At 44.4% G+C, this 13,185-nt stretch overlaps 5 protein-coding genes across 5 annotated transcripts; 2 read left to right on the forward strand and 3 right to left on the reverse strand.

Moving 5' to 3' along the window:
- Positions 1–218: 218 nt before the first annotated feature.
- Positions 219–1,746, reverse strand: EDB82DRAFT_454064 (glycoside hydrolase superfamily). The gene is made up of 3 exons (XM_025732444.2): positions 1,474–1,746; positions 1,089–1,415; positions 219–1,038 (listed from the first exon to the last, which is right to left on the reverse strand). Exons 1-3 carry the CDS (start codon positions 1,642–1,644, stop codon positions 322–324), a joined length of 1,215 nt encoding a protein of 404 aa, XP_025591368.1. The 5' UTR covers positions 1,645–1,746; the 3' UTR covers positions 219–321.
- Positions 1,747–3,724: 1,978 nt separating this feature from the next.
- On the forward strand, positions 3,725–5,059 carry EDB82DRAFT_1788 (putative Arabinan endo-1,5-alpha-L-arabinosidase). The gene has a single exon (XM_025732442.2). It carries the CDS (start codon positions 3,958–3,960, stop codon positions 4,915–4,917), a length of 960 nt encoding a protein of 319 aa, XP_025591367.1. The 5' UTR covers positions 3,725–3,957; the 3' UTR covers positions 4,918–5,059.
- Position 5,060: 1 nt separating this feature from the next.
- EDB82DRAFT_1791 (uncharacterized protein) lies at positions 5,061–6,019 on the reverse strand. The gene is made up of 2 exons (XM_065607139.1): positions 5,585–6,019; positions 5,061–5,499 (listed from the first exon to the last, which is right to left on the reverse strand). Exons 1-2 carry the CDS (start codon positions 5,965–5,967, stop codon positions 5,097–5,099), a joined length of 786 nt encoding a protein of 261 aa, XP_065465225.1. The 5' UTR covers positions 5,968–6,019; the 3' UTR covers positions 5,061–5,096.
- A 1,338-nt stretch (positions 6,020–7,357) lies between these two features.
- On the reverse strand, positions 7,358–8,884 carry EDB82DRAFT_454072 (uncharacterized protein). The gene is made up of 3 exons (XM_065607831.1): positions 8,630–8,884; positions 8,203–8,582; positions 7,358–8,144 (listed from the first exon to the last, which is right to left on the reverse strand). Exons 1-3 carry the CDS (start codon positions 8,847–8,849, stop codon positions 7,368–7,370), a joined length of 1,377 nt encoding a protein of 458 aa, XP_065465226.1. The 5' UTR covers positions 8,850–8,884; the 3' UTR covers positions 7,358–7,367.
- Positions 8,885–12,611: 3,727 nt separating this feature from the next.
- Positions 12,612–13,061, forward strand: EDB82DRAFT_1804 (uncharacterized protein). Its single transcript, XM_065607144.1, has one exon. The coding sequence runs from the start codon at positions 12,755–12,757 to the stop codon at positions 12,998–13,000; it is 246 nt and encodes an 81-aa protein (XP_065465227.1). The 5' UTR covers positions 12,612–12,754; the 3' UTR covers positions 13,001–13,061.
- The last annotated feature ends 124 nt before the right edge of the window (positions 13,062–13,185 follow it).

Here is a 13,185-nt window from a genome sequence, read left to right on the forward strand (position 1 = left end):
TGCCGTTTGTGGTAATAATTGTAGAGACTTTCTGGCAATTTTATTAACTGTATAAATAGAGAAGGAACCCTTCGTCGGCTTTGAATACGATGCCTTTTATGCCAGCACTATTTGAATACCCTTTAGCTTCATGCCCTTGGTCTGGTGCTTTCCCCTGGAATAATTTCTTATTGGAAAAACATTCAAGTATCCATATGCTTTTTTTTAAAGATTTTAATATTCAACCTAGCCATTACACCGATGTATTGCATCGTTTTTAAACGATATATCTTAACACCACTAAAAGGTCGAGATACTGTGTAAACCATCAGGCACTTAGCCTTATCGTTTATTGAGGGCGTTCATCTCCTTTGCATGCTTATAAACCAGTACCTTAGCCTCCGGCTCATCCAGGTAGATAGTGTTTCCATCATCATGGTTCCTCCCATACGAAAAACCCGAGTATCCGAACTGCCAGTACATATCAGGCATCCTTTCCTGCACTTGGATCTTCTGCCATGTTCCAAGAACCTGCACTCTAGTCTCAGGCCTGGTTGTGTTGTACTGCTTCAGCCTCTCCTCAGGAGTGAGCCAGCCGTACTCTTCGTGGATCACAGGCTTGCCAACCTTACGTGCAGCCTTGGCATGATCTCGGATCCACTGGCTGACCCAAGGAATAGTCTTGCTCCATGCTTCAGGGTAAGAATGGAAGGTACCAAAATCGACGTTAGGTAGACTAAGTTCGTGGTCAAAGTCACCTCCATCAGCGCCGTTGTAAGCCCAATCCTCTGAGTCGCGGTTAAAGCCTCCCTCTCCACCCCAGGTAACGAGATGACCGGGGTCAAGCTTTTTAATATAGGCTGTCATTTCCTCAATCCATTCTGTAATAGTCTCAACGGTACAATGGTCGCTTCGTGGAAGGTTACGGTTACCGTCGGCGCCACAGCGAGGTTCATTGGCAAGCTCCCAGGCCATGATTGCGGGTGAGTTCTTATATCGCTGGACCATGGCCGTGATGTACTTCTTGAAAGCCTTCTTGATCTTCTTATCACTGTAGAACTATATGAATGTCAGCATGTGTCTTTCAGAAGATGCAAGGGCTTACTCACATCATCATGATACTTTCCTCCGAGGTTTACCGTATATACATCCATGCCTCCATAGTCGGCCCAATTGTTAGTGAGAGCGACGATAAGCTTCATATCTGTCTTCTCAGCACCCTTGACGACCTTGTCAAAGCCCTTCAGGTCGATCTTTGCCTTCCCATTCTTCCATGTCTGCAGGACAATATTCGTCTCTCCGGCACCTTCACCTCCGTATTTGGGAAAACCATTGGGGTCGGTCGTTGCGTTTTTATCGTTGAAGCCCCAGGTACGCATTACATTCAGGCCTGCTTTTTTAGCAGCACCAAGTCCACGTTCAACATCTTTTTGACTCTGTATAATGTTTGTCAGTATATCGATGATGATGGGCGGTATGCCGTAATTGACTAACTGGTTGGAATGGGAGGTAGTAGGCATTGGAGCCTGCAAAGTAAAAGTCTTTGCCATCAAGTTGAAATTTTTCACCCTTGACGGTAACGAAGCCTTTTTTAGCTCCAGGGTGAGCTTCAGTACCGTGCAGGGATGCTGCAAGCGAAAGAAGCAAAGAGATGTTTAGTCTCATTGTAACAACCGAAGTGTGAACTTTACAAATTGAGGCTGGATACACCCACACGAATTTTCGCCAAACAATAGCTGTATTTATACTATTCTTCCATTCATGAACTGATCCTCTTGACGTCAGGAGATCTTCTTAAGCCTCTGCGGAAAGGTTACATCCGTGATGATCTAGCCTACTGTACTAGGAAGTTGATATGATCATCGGCCTTCCGGCCCGCCGGGAGTATTGGCCGATGCGGGGTTGGACAGGGTTGGTGCATATTGAATTCTTTCCCTTTCTCATTTACTGGTGGAATTACTATTTTAATTATTGAATCAGGCTTTAGGTATCGGACAAGTAGGCCGTTGAAACCATTGTCCAATGTCAACGTACATACTTTACGTAGACCAATGTACACGGTTCTTGTTTATAGATGCATTACTAAAAGTCCGTTGTTTACTGTAGGGGAAGTGTACGACTGTTAAGGTAGATAAATGGGTGAGAATAGAAGATTTCCTACCCAGATGGTGGTAGTCGAAAAAACTTGGCAGTTGCTATCAGATGATGATGTAATGCAGTTGCCATTGTAACGATTGAAGATAAGTAGTTTATTGTGTCAGGACGTGTTGTAAGATAAGGTGAGTGTTTGTGATAAGTCAAAGGATGGTTTAAAGTGGCGAACGCAGGCTATTTATCTCCCAATGCTGCCAGGTCAAACCTTTCCAGTGTGGAAAAAAAAGGGAGCCGCCTTCGATCTATCAACATTGCTGAGGCTGCATGTATTAAATGAGGGCTTGATAGCTGGAAACTAAAAGATGTGAAGGTTCTGCGTCACTTCGCTATGAGGAGTAAATATATTTATAGGTGTAACTATATAAAAAAACCCTTTAAAATATGAGTTGTGCTTTTGGAATGTTGGATCTTTCAGCTGGGTCAAGGCCATCCATAGCGAAGGGCTTCGCCTCCGCCTAATCTCTTGCGTCCCCTATGCCGCCAGGCCTTTCCAAGTGGAAGAACCTCTCATTGCATTCTGTTTGGGCGATTAACGAAACAATCCTCAAATCGGGGTTGCACGTGATCCTATGCCGAGGATTTCAGATTGAAAGATTCCAACCCCTCACCTAACCTGCCCGTGTAGGAAAATCCAAGTCAGACCGTGGTAGGCTTATTGCTAAAATCTATTACTACCTTTCAGTTGTAGAGCAGATAGAGGGATACCATTCCATGGAATAATAAAATAAGTATCTGAATGGAGGCAGCGGGGAACATTTTGCAGGGATTAAAGTTTAATATTTTCCATTGAGCTAACCCCAAAGAGTTTTCATCGTATGCACTAATTGGAGTTTGCAAATGTGAATAGGAATTATACCAGGTTAACTTTATACGGTGGCAGAAGTCGAGAGCGAGAATGATGTTAAAAGTTAGAATACTATTTTGAGTTGATATAGAACGTGTGTTAAAAGCGGTGAACCACTGACAGTAACTTCTAGCGGCTATGTCGGCCTCTTCTCTTTACACTCAATTACGTATGACATGGTCTGTTTACTTCACGGACTTCACCGACAAGCGTGGTTGAGAAAGGTGGGTGATTATTATCTACTAGTGGGAACATGCATGGTCGTTGAATTCGATAAGAAAGTCAAAACGGTTATTTGCAACAGTGACAAAACTGTCGAGATGAAATTTAGTGAGTAGGAATTTAGTAGATAAATATAGATATTTGGTCCAATCATGCATTACTAGACTTTGAGTTTTTGTATTTAAATCTTCTGAGGGTTATTGGGAACGAACGAGTTTACTAGCTGCTTACGATTGTTCGAGAATGTAAGGAAAGTTTACGCGGAACAGTCTGTCATTGTGGGTCATTTATAGCACAAGCTATACGCTATTAGGAATGCCATGCCCGATAGAACGGTAAGAATGGTCCAGTGTTAGTGCCTAGACGGGATTCGGCAAGCCTACAAATCGCCGACATGTTCTAGGATTAGTAACCGAAATAAGCCAGCCCCTGGAAACACCGATTTTAGACTAGCCACCGCAGGTCTCTCGGCCTATAATAGGTGGGCTTTTCATGGAAGTTCAGGAGTCCATGCAGTATTACAGTGGACGTTTCATCTAGAATAAAAGCTCATCACAAGGCGCATTATAACCCTTGTTTTACCATGGGATGATTGCCTTTCGCTGAAAACACAGGGGCGGCACAATGGGAATCAAACAGGGTGGCGATCGTACAAAAGGCGATGCATACGCCACATAACCTTTAATCAGTCAGTTCTCACCAGCGGCAGCTCTTCACTTAGATTCACCTAGCCAAGAACTCAAATCGAAAACGACACCATGGTTTCCCTAAGAAGCCTCGCCATTGGTAGCTTCTTTGCCATTGGCACCCTAGCATCTGAACTCGTCCGAAGAGATGTCAATCCCGGCCCTGTCAAGGGTGATACCTTCATCCACGACCCTACCATTGTCAAGAGACCTGACGGTACCTATCTTGCTGCTTTCACAGCCAACGGCATTGGTCTGAAGACATCCGCCGACCGTACTACTTGGAAGGACGTCGGCGCCGCATTCCCCAACGGCGCTGCTTGGACTCTTACCTACACCAAGAACGACAAGAACCTGTGGGCACCTGACTTGTCCTATCACAACGGTCAATACTTTATGTACTACTCAGCTTCTAGCTTTGGTACATCCAAATCTGCTATCTTCCTTGCTAGGTCTAAGACCGGTGCATCCGGCTCATGGACTAATGACGGACTTGTCGTCGAATCTAATGATAAGAGCAACTACAATGCTATCGACCCTAATCTCTTCGTTGATTCTGATGGCAAGTGGTGGCTTTCATTTGGCTCCTTTTGGTCCGGTCTCAAACTTGTTGAGCTGAACCCTTCCACTGGCAAGCCTGTCAACAAGAACAACATCATATCCATTGCCGCTCGCCCCAACAACGGCGGAGCCATTGAAGCACCTTATATTACTAAGCATGGCAACTACTACTATCTCTGGTCTGCTTTTGATAGCTGTTGCAAGGGAGTTCAGAGCACTTACCGTACCATGGTTGGTCGCTCTAACAAGGTTACTGGACCTTACGTTGATAAGGCTGGCAAGCAACTGATGCAGGGCGGCGGCACCCAGCTTCTCGCTAGCCATGGCAATATCCACGGTCCAGGTCACCCAGCTGTTTTCAAAGACAATGATGCCGACGTGCTTGTCTATCATTATTATAATGCCCAGGGTACTGCCCAGCTCGGCATTAATCTCATTCGTTACGACAATGGCTGGCCCACTGTATACTAAGAGATTCTCAGTTCAGTGACAATGGAACAAGCGACGGACAGGTCACCACTTTTGGCAAGTGGATATGTATGGTGATTTACCAGGATTAGGCTTGGCATAACGGTAACATTGACTACAGTCGTTGTTATATTAAGTTCTTATATATATTTGCTCGATGTTTGTACATATATGTATCTAAGTTATATACAAATACTTATTTCATCCCAAGTAATCACATCCTTGACTATATCTGATAGTTTATAGTTTGTCTTGTTCCTGTTCAGATACCAATAATCCACAGTCTGGAGAATAGTTGGATCTCTCCAACTGCAGGCAGCTCCACTGTTGCGATTGTTGTAGAACATAGAATTCTCTCCTCCGAAGCACTGGGTCTGGGCTGGAAGCTTGCAATTTTGGTAAAAGGAATTCAGCACCGGCTTCTGATTTGCACCATCCAGCTTCTCGTATGGATTGCAGATCTTCCTGAGTCTCCTGACCAGGGTGTCGACCCAAACGTCTTTGCCGAGAGTTGTCGAGTTCGTGGCATGGGTTCGTTTGACGTATGGCCTCGGGAACTCTCTTTGTTTGAGGAACAACCAGTTTCTCATCATATCAGCCATGCCTGCGAAGATTCCATCGACTTGAATGCGACCAAGCAACAAATGGTCCAATTCTCGAAATTACTTACTTGAACCACGCATCGACTCTTTCATCATATTTCTGTTGATCGCCAATGGGACACCATTGTGAGTAAAGGACGATAGAATGCGGCAATTTACCATCTAACAGATCTTGAACGGGCTGAGGTAGATTGGAGATTGCCTTTTGAAGTTCTCTCCACTCTTCATCATTTTTGAGAGTCTTGACTGCATGTTGTCTATGAATTATTTCAGTACCTTTGGAATTTTTGATTGTGTTTTCGATCCCCATGTAGCTCTTGGACTTGAATGCCGAGATAGTGAAGTGAGTAATGACACCAAAGTTTCCGGGACTACCACCACGACGAGCCCTGAATAGTTCAGTATTCTCAGCCTGGTTGGCGTGTAAGACGTCGCCTTTATGGTCAATCATGGTCAGACGGTAAATGGCCCCGACATTTTGTAAGATCGATGACCGTTGGAACATCAAAGATCGACATCTCATGCAAATGAACGACATGTTACATTCGTGACACTCGCATGCACGTCACGTGTGCCTTACAAATTTGAACCATTTTAAAGATAAACCCAGAACCGATTCCAAAGACATAAACACTCCTAATAACATTCCTACGTATCATATGACTGTTCCCAACCAGGATACAGTGATTTACTAGCAACATCCGCAAGAGCCAATCTCCGTCCAGAGTACAACAATTCAACATTCAGTGCGAGGGTATGCAGCCCTCAATGACGAAGGTAGACGACGGGTTTCATTAAACTAATCCTGAAGAGAATTCCACCTCTGTGCCTGCGGTTAATTAGCCAGGTACCTCTTCCTTCCAAGTCGCTCCTAATGGTGATGGATCGATCTTTCAATACCGATGCAGTCACTGCAGCCAATACTCCCACTGCAAGTGACAAAAGTGAAGTTACTCTGTTACATAAGTTCCAAGTTAACGCCCCACTTATTACATAGAATCCAGCAACCACTACTGCCCACAATGATTGCGGTTATGATGATGATAAAGACGGTAAATCCTCCTCCACAACACGCGCTGAAATATCATTGCTACCGCTTGCCTCATTGCATGAATGGCCTTTCTTGGGCCAGCTAGAAATGGCATCACGCCAGAATGTAAGTCAACAGGTCCCAAGACACACACTGGATGTGATGTGGTAGGAACCTACACAAAACTATCTACTACAGACTATAGCACTTCAGGAAGCAGTTCATGCAAGTCATTCAACAGGAGGTTTGTGTCTGGGACGAATTCTGAGCAGCTGGAAGAGCGAAGTCAAGAGCGAAGAGGTGAAAGATGTGGACCAAGTAGTTTCGGAGGTTGTAGATTTGCCAAAATGCCTCAGTTCCCGGAGTATCCTGGAGTGAGCTTGTGTTACACTGTGGTACCCATCCTGTCCGCAAGAACTTACCCTTGAAAGATATCAAAGAGTCGTAGCCCATCACCATTAGTGGCAATCACCTCTCTCAACTTAAGGATAATCATTTAGCATCCAAGTGCAATTCTCTCCGGGCGAGTGATGGCAGGCCTTCAGTCAATCATATTTATGAAAAGAGTATGCTCTATGATTTATTCCGGAATATTAGTAACGAGAACTCGTTTGACGTCAAGGGAGTTGCTGATGGTCCAGCTCGAAACAAGATCAACTCCTAGGATATAAAAATAATGATAATAGACTCAGAAGCTTTCTTCTTCCAATAAATTACTAAGTATATAAGCTCTAGTCTCCAACATCTTTATAAAGGAAACCTTGATCTTTGAGTGCTTAATCTAGCGGTTTATCTTCCAATAAACTATAGCGTTAAGATACTTATGAGACAGGAGTGCCCTTGCGGTAGTCGCAGTCACTCTTGCTAAACAGATCTCCACAACCGACGCTATCATCTTTCTCAACAAAAACGACAGGCATGTTAAAGAAGCATGTGGGAGACTTTCCATAGTCGAGGGTGTTTACCTCAAGCTTGTCGGGATCTCCATTCAAAGCGCAGTCGATCAGAGCGTTATAGTAAGGCTCGCGATCACCGAGGCCAAAGTCAGCCATCTTCTCATAGATATCAGACCCAACCTCAGTCCATTCACCCTCGCGGTTGGGATCAGGGTTGTTTAGCATGATGTAGAAGCAGTATTCCTCTCCGTCACGAAGGGACAGCCATTGACGACCAGTGTTGTAGCCACATGCCTCGCGTGAGTCAGACGCACCAGTAAGCTTATCTGCAACGAGATGGAGCTTGGCGGACTTCATGACATCATTAGCGACCTTTTTCTGGATATTGCTAGTGATAGAGTTGAGAGTTTCAGTAACGGTTTTGGTGTTATCGTCGAGAAGGAACCAGCCGCCGTTGAAAAACTTAGAGATCTTAGACTCATAATGGTCGTCCTTAGGGGCCGGGAGGGCGTTATACTCGTCTTCAGAGCCGCCACCTGTAACAATGCGAAGTGTATCTTCAAGCTTCCTCGAGGCATCTTTGAACAAGTCGGCGAGACGGTCTTTAATGGTGGCAGAGGGGTCTTCATCTCCGTCACTGACAGAGAGACCGGACATAATACCAGCAAAAAGTCCCATACCGGCAGAAACAACACTGCCACTCTGTAATTGCAAGCATTAGTAATGTCATGGAGTAAAGCAAATGAAAGGAATGACATACTCCGGGAATAGTACCGCCCAGTGCGTTACCCATAGTTGCAGCTGCTGACAGCCACGGCTTGACATTTCCGGGAGTATAGCCGTCTCCGCTAAAGTCTTCAATCATCTTATCGATCTTCAGGCCGTTGATGAGAGTCTCAGTGGTCAGCTGGCGATGCAGCTCAGCAAACTTGGCATGCACGCCCTTTACAGCCTGAAACATCCAGTAGGAAGACCTGCCGATAAGCAGCGTTTCGCCGTACTTATCGAACTGCTCCTTACAGCTGATGCCACGCATAGGGTTACACTCGGTCCCTATAAGGCTGCACCCGGGGGCGCCAGACTTGCCATCAGTACCCTGCATAACCCAGGTCTCCAACTTCTGTACCCAGGATTCCTCGCCTTCGACTATCAGTATAACGATCCAGTACTTGGCTGTATTCACCTACCTTTGTTGGTAACTTTGATAAACAGCTCAAGATCTGTTTCAGCCCCCGACAAATGCCAGAGTTCATCTACACCTTCTGGAGTAGTGAGGTCCCATTCTCCGCAGAGTCTGTCCTTATCGTCAAAGGCCCAATCCGTCCGGGGAACGAGTGAAGAGGTCTTTGCCACAGGAGAGGCCTTTGCCACAGCGGCAAGAAACAAAAGAGTAGTGACAGTTTTCATAGTTGGAATTAGAATTGTTCGCAAATGAAGGTGGGTGGTAATGAGGTGAGTAAGGATTGGTGAAGGACATTTAGAGCACGCAAGAGCCGGTTTATATACGTATTGAATATTCGAGATCTGTTGGAGATGCGCGATGAGAATATATTTTTGTGGCCGTGCAGAGCTTGGCAGCTTACAGGAAGAGGCTGCCGAAATTATTCTCCGCAGTATATTGCGCAAGGCGGCAAACGAAATGAGTCTGTGCATTTCCTTGCAAGTATATGTATGTTTCAAGATCATTGCGAAGGATTGTAAAGGATTGTAAAGGATTAACTGCAATCCTGTGTAATGATGCAACCCCAGCGTATGGATACCAAGCATAATTTTACAGGTTCAGTTCCTTCGACAAGCTGACAGATCTGTCTTCCGCGAGAAATCAGTGGCAGAGCAGCTAGAAAAATAGCTATCATCAATAATATAAGATTATCAATCTACTTAGAATATATTTACTATCTGCAACCCAGCTATCTACACTTAGACAGGTTGGGCTTCACTGATTGAAATGGAAAAACAAGCTCTACTGATACTTATTTGAGCTTCATAATAGTGGCACCTAAGTGGGTCACAATAAAATAGTAGCACTGGAGTAGCCTGATAGAAATATTTAGTGGGAAGTTCGCGAGTATATAATCAACTATTTTTTCTCCACTCGCCCTCAGTGTGGTGAAAGATCTTTGGTGTCACTATTTTATTTTGACCCGCCTCCTAGCATAGAAAGGATTAATAAATGCTCACATAAGCTTACGATCGGCCTACTACAAGGGAGAAAGCATGAGCGGGTCTAAAATACTCCATAACCTATATTATTTATACATCTTATAAGCGGCTCCAGTATTCTTTCATTTGACTTACGCCATCATCCTGAGAAACGCATTATAGGGGCAGTACGGAGTTCTGCTGCGCGATGCCTAATAGCGTCTCCTCACCTGAACCTCAGACATACCTCTGGCGACGTGATGGCTGTATGATGGGAACATTCCGAAGTCCGGCCACAGGCCAGCATCGGCCAGGAACGTAAATGATCGAGCGTACCTGGCCAGCAAGCGCCGTTGTCGTTATAGCGATACAAATTGCAGACAACGATCTTTTGGTGTCCGTGAGGGTATCATATGTTGTGGACCTTATTCTAAAGCGTGATTGCAATCCTGCGCTCTCTTACCCCCGAAGCCTGCCACCCCCAGGTACGACGGCCTCCACCCTATATTTAGGCAGTTCGCAGTCCTGTTTTTATTAATTACTTCTGGCATAATATCAACAAGTTCATAACTGGGTCTGAGTTGGTTCAGGCTTATTGTTCTGGGGGCCTAACGATATACAAGTAAATGGTGATGATGGATATGTTTCTCCAATATCCTAGGGTCGCAGTTGGAGAGCATGATTAATCCTGAGAAGGGCCACTGTAGTGGAGTAGACGAGAGCTGCTATAACCAGTGGGCTTACCACGAGTGTACCACAGCCTTGGCTTTGGTAGAACGCTAGAGCAGTATGGCTACTGCTGGACCATGCCCTGTATCAACTGGACTACACTGAAGTTTCTTCTAAGTATTACTGACTCAGTCTTATTTAGGAATAGAATCCTCTATTAATGGTATCTTAATTATGCTAGTCATATTAGGCATTTCTTTAACCTTAGCCACTGTGCTGACCTTGGTCTAGAATGGTTCCGTTGGTACCCCAGGGAGGATGTAATTATAGATCAGATGGTGTCATGGCTTTGTTATATCTGTCTACAGGAAATGAGACCTAACGTCCTCCGTTCCATTTAAGACGACCTCTGCCCGCAGGTTTGTACTACGATTGTAGACAATCTTGTTCAGTTTTGTTGCTAAGGGCTTTTAGTCACCCTTGTCATCGGTATAACCGCAGTATGGGTAATCGTGAAAGTGTCAAAGCCCTGAGGAAGTCGCGCATGCATTTTTCGAATTGAACAATAGTTAGGTACAGTAAAATTAGGAAAATGCTGGAGTTACGGCTATCCAACACCTCTCCCACAATGCCACTGTTGGAGCCAGGACCAATGGCAGTCCTAGGTTCATCGCCACATCGGCTAAACTTTATCGTATATGGTATAATAATTCGACGATGGTCAAAAGAGCTACGCCTTCAGCGTGTTAAATATACCTAAAGCTTTTCAGCAAAATCCTCTGCGTGGTATGATCTTGAAACCAATTGTAATAACAATTCCTCGACCTTACCATCATCTAGTATAGAATATGAGGCACACGTATTAGTAATGCTACAACAGGTAGTCCCGAGCTACCTGCAGTCTGAACTGGGATTTGAAACATGCCAATAAGTAGAGCAGTATGACCTTATTCCCTTAACAAGCTTAATGCAACTGGCGTGTCGCGCGTCCAACATAAAGCTTCAAAAGAATTAGACTGGCCTGGAAAAATAAAATTAAATCCTTCAGTATAAACTGAACGTATATTAATGACCAAATCCTAGAGTAGATATATATATTAAGTAATGCTTTATTCAGCTTGAAGATATACCCTATACCTTCTATTTCCAAACTTGTATTGAGAAGAGCAAAAGTGTAGAAAGATCAGGGGTTAGACTTATTTAACAATGACGTCTGTTAGACCAGGACAAACATGAAACCCTAGTATTCTAGCCGGTAACGGGAGGGGGCCATTACTAATTTTATGCCAATGAAAACTACCATCTGATTCGACAGGGGCTCTATAAACTCGGAGCGGGTCCCATTAGTATCTAGGTAGTGTTTACAAGAATGCGAAACTGGCCGTCTTGAATTGAGCTCGGAGTATGGCGGCATCTAACGTCCGAAATTTCTTTTCCACCTACGGATGGACAACGCACCCGTTATGTCTCAGAACGATTTGCTGCGTTTGCCACTTGGCCGGTCTCCCACATCCACTTTACTTCTTTTGTACTTGAATGGTGTGTTTCCTGCATTACTGCGCGGGGTTGTGTAAGACATTGGTCTGCCTCTTACAGATGACCAATAAGAGTAGACTACCTTTAATGCGAATTTTGAACTCCGCTAAATGACGCCATGATTTTGAACCATGATCGATATACAGAACGAAAACTTAAATCGAGCAGATCCCAATACTCTCAGCCATTCCTGACACCCAGGTCATCAATTCAGGTCATCTAACTGATGAGTTGGGATTACAAAGACTTGCGAGATATGGACGAGTCCACGAATTTCGAACAAGTTGTGGACTCGTCTCAACTTAGCTTGAGTCCGCCATTACCCTATGCACCGTCAGACCAGCAATTTCGACTAACACCAAGAATTATAGTGCCCCTAGGCAGTGTTTCTTACAATTTATCAGGAAATGACGCCGATGAGGAGTTCTTAGCAACCTCTTTCTCACTGCAAGAGGAACACACTTTTGGGACGTTTGATATGTTTCAAAACACCCTGTATCCTGATGAACTGTCGTATCTTCTGAACATAGATCCGATTGAAAACGACGACTTATTCTTGACAGTCCACGAACTGGGCATCCCGGATGAGAACGGGCCCAGTCAAAGTCCATCAGAAAGGCAACAACTGCAACATGAGCCACTTATTGATCCACAGATGAGCACTTCCACCATTCTATAGAATGAGCCATCTGCGCAGATTGATATAACTGGATTCATTCCACAGAGAACCTTTACTGATCAGTACTTGGGAGATTGTTTGCCTTCTCACCTCAGTCTTATCGAAGCTCATGATGAGATTGTGCTAGGGCAAACAATTAGCAAAGAATATGACGAATGGCGACTTTCATATCCTGACAAGGGTGAACATTTTGTCGACGGCTTATTCTATTGCAATCGTCAAGGATGTTCGTCATCTTTCCGAACGTCTAGAAACAGGAAGTTAGTAACTCTTCGCTTTACGTACTATGATGACGAACATACTGATAAACAACAGTGCACACATCAGGGAGCAAGAGAAACCTGTTATCTGTCCTTATTGCAACAAGCGAATGGCCTATCAATCTGACATGAGAAAGCATACTGAAACCCATCTAAAGGCTGTGCTGCGCGAGCGTTTTCCATGTCCCATTTGCAAGGAGTCGTTTACAAAACACGTCAATATGATGCGACATAAGAAAAAACAGCATGACGATGTTATTTATCCAGCTTGATACTATATTATTGTGTTGATTATACGTCAAAACTTCAATATTAACTAACACGGTTTCTTGCTATGTTTCCATATCCCTCAGTCTTGTGAATTTGTATTTGCTTTCATGGGTCCAATTTCACTATCGCAAAGCTCTAGGGTCTATGCATTGAACATCGTTCCTAAACTAAGGCGAATTGTTCGTGT

This window comes from Fusarium venenatum, assembly GCF_020744135.1.
Source record: "Fusarium venenatum strain MPI-CAGE-CH-0201 chromosome Unknown EDB82scaffold_1, whole genome shotgun sequence".
NCBI lineage: Eukaryota > Fungi > Ascomycota > Sordariomycetes > Hypocreales > Nectriaceae > Fusarium > Fusarium venenatum.

Coding starts and splice junctions, on each gene's coding strand:
- EDB82DRAFT_454064 (XM_025732444.2), bottom strand. CDS start 1,644: ATGAGACTAAACATCTCTTTGCTTCTTTCGCTTGCAGCATCCCTGCAC. Junction 1,416..1,473: donor ACTACCTCCCATTCCAACCA/GTTAGTCAATTA, acceptor AACATTATACAG/AGTCAAAAAGATGTTGAACG. Junction 1,039..1,088: donor GAGGAAAGTATCATGATGAT/GTGAGTAAGCCC, acceptor ACATTCATATAG/TTCTACAGTGATAAGAAGAT.
- EDB82DRAFT_1788 (XM_025732442.2), top strand. CDS start 3,958: ATGGTTTCCCTAAGAAGCCTCGCCATTGGTAGCTTCTTTGCCATTGGC.
- EDB82DRAFT_1791 (XM_065607139.1), bottom strand. CDS start 5,967: ATGATTGACCATAAAGGCGACGTCTTACACGCCAACCAGGCTGAGAAT. Junction 5,500..5,584: donor AGAGTCGATGCGTGGTTCAA/GTAAGTAATTTC, acceptor TGATATGATGAG/AAACTGGTTGTTCCTCAAAC.
- EDB82DRAFT_454072 (XM_065607831.1), bottom strand. CDS start 8,849: ATGAAAACTGTCACTACTCTTTTGTTTCTTGCCGCTGTGGCAAAGGCC. Junction 8,583..8,629: donor TATCAAAGTTACCAACAAAG/GTAGGTGAATAC, acceptor TGATAGTCGAAG/GCGAGGAATCCTGGGTACAG. Junction 8,145..8,202: donor TGGGCGGTACTATTCCCGGA/GTATGTCATTCC, acceptor TTGCAATTACAG/AGTGGCAGTGTTGTTTCTGC.
- EDB82DRAFT_1804 (XM_065607144.1), top strand. CDS start 12,755: ATGATGACGAACATACTGATAAACAACAGTGCACACATCAGGGAGCAA.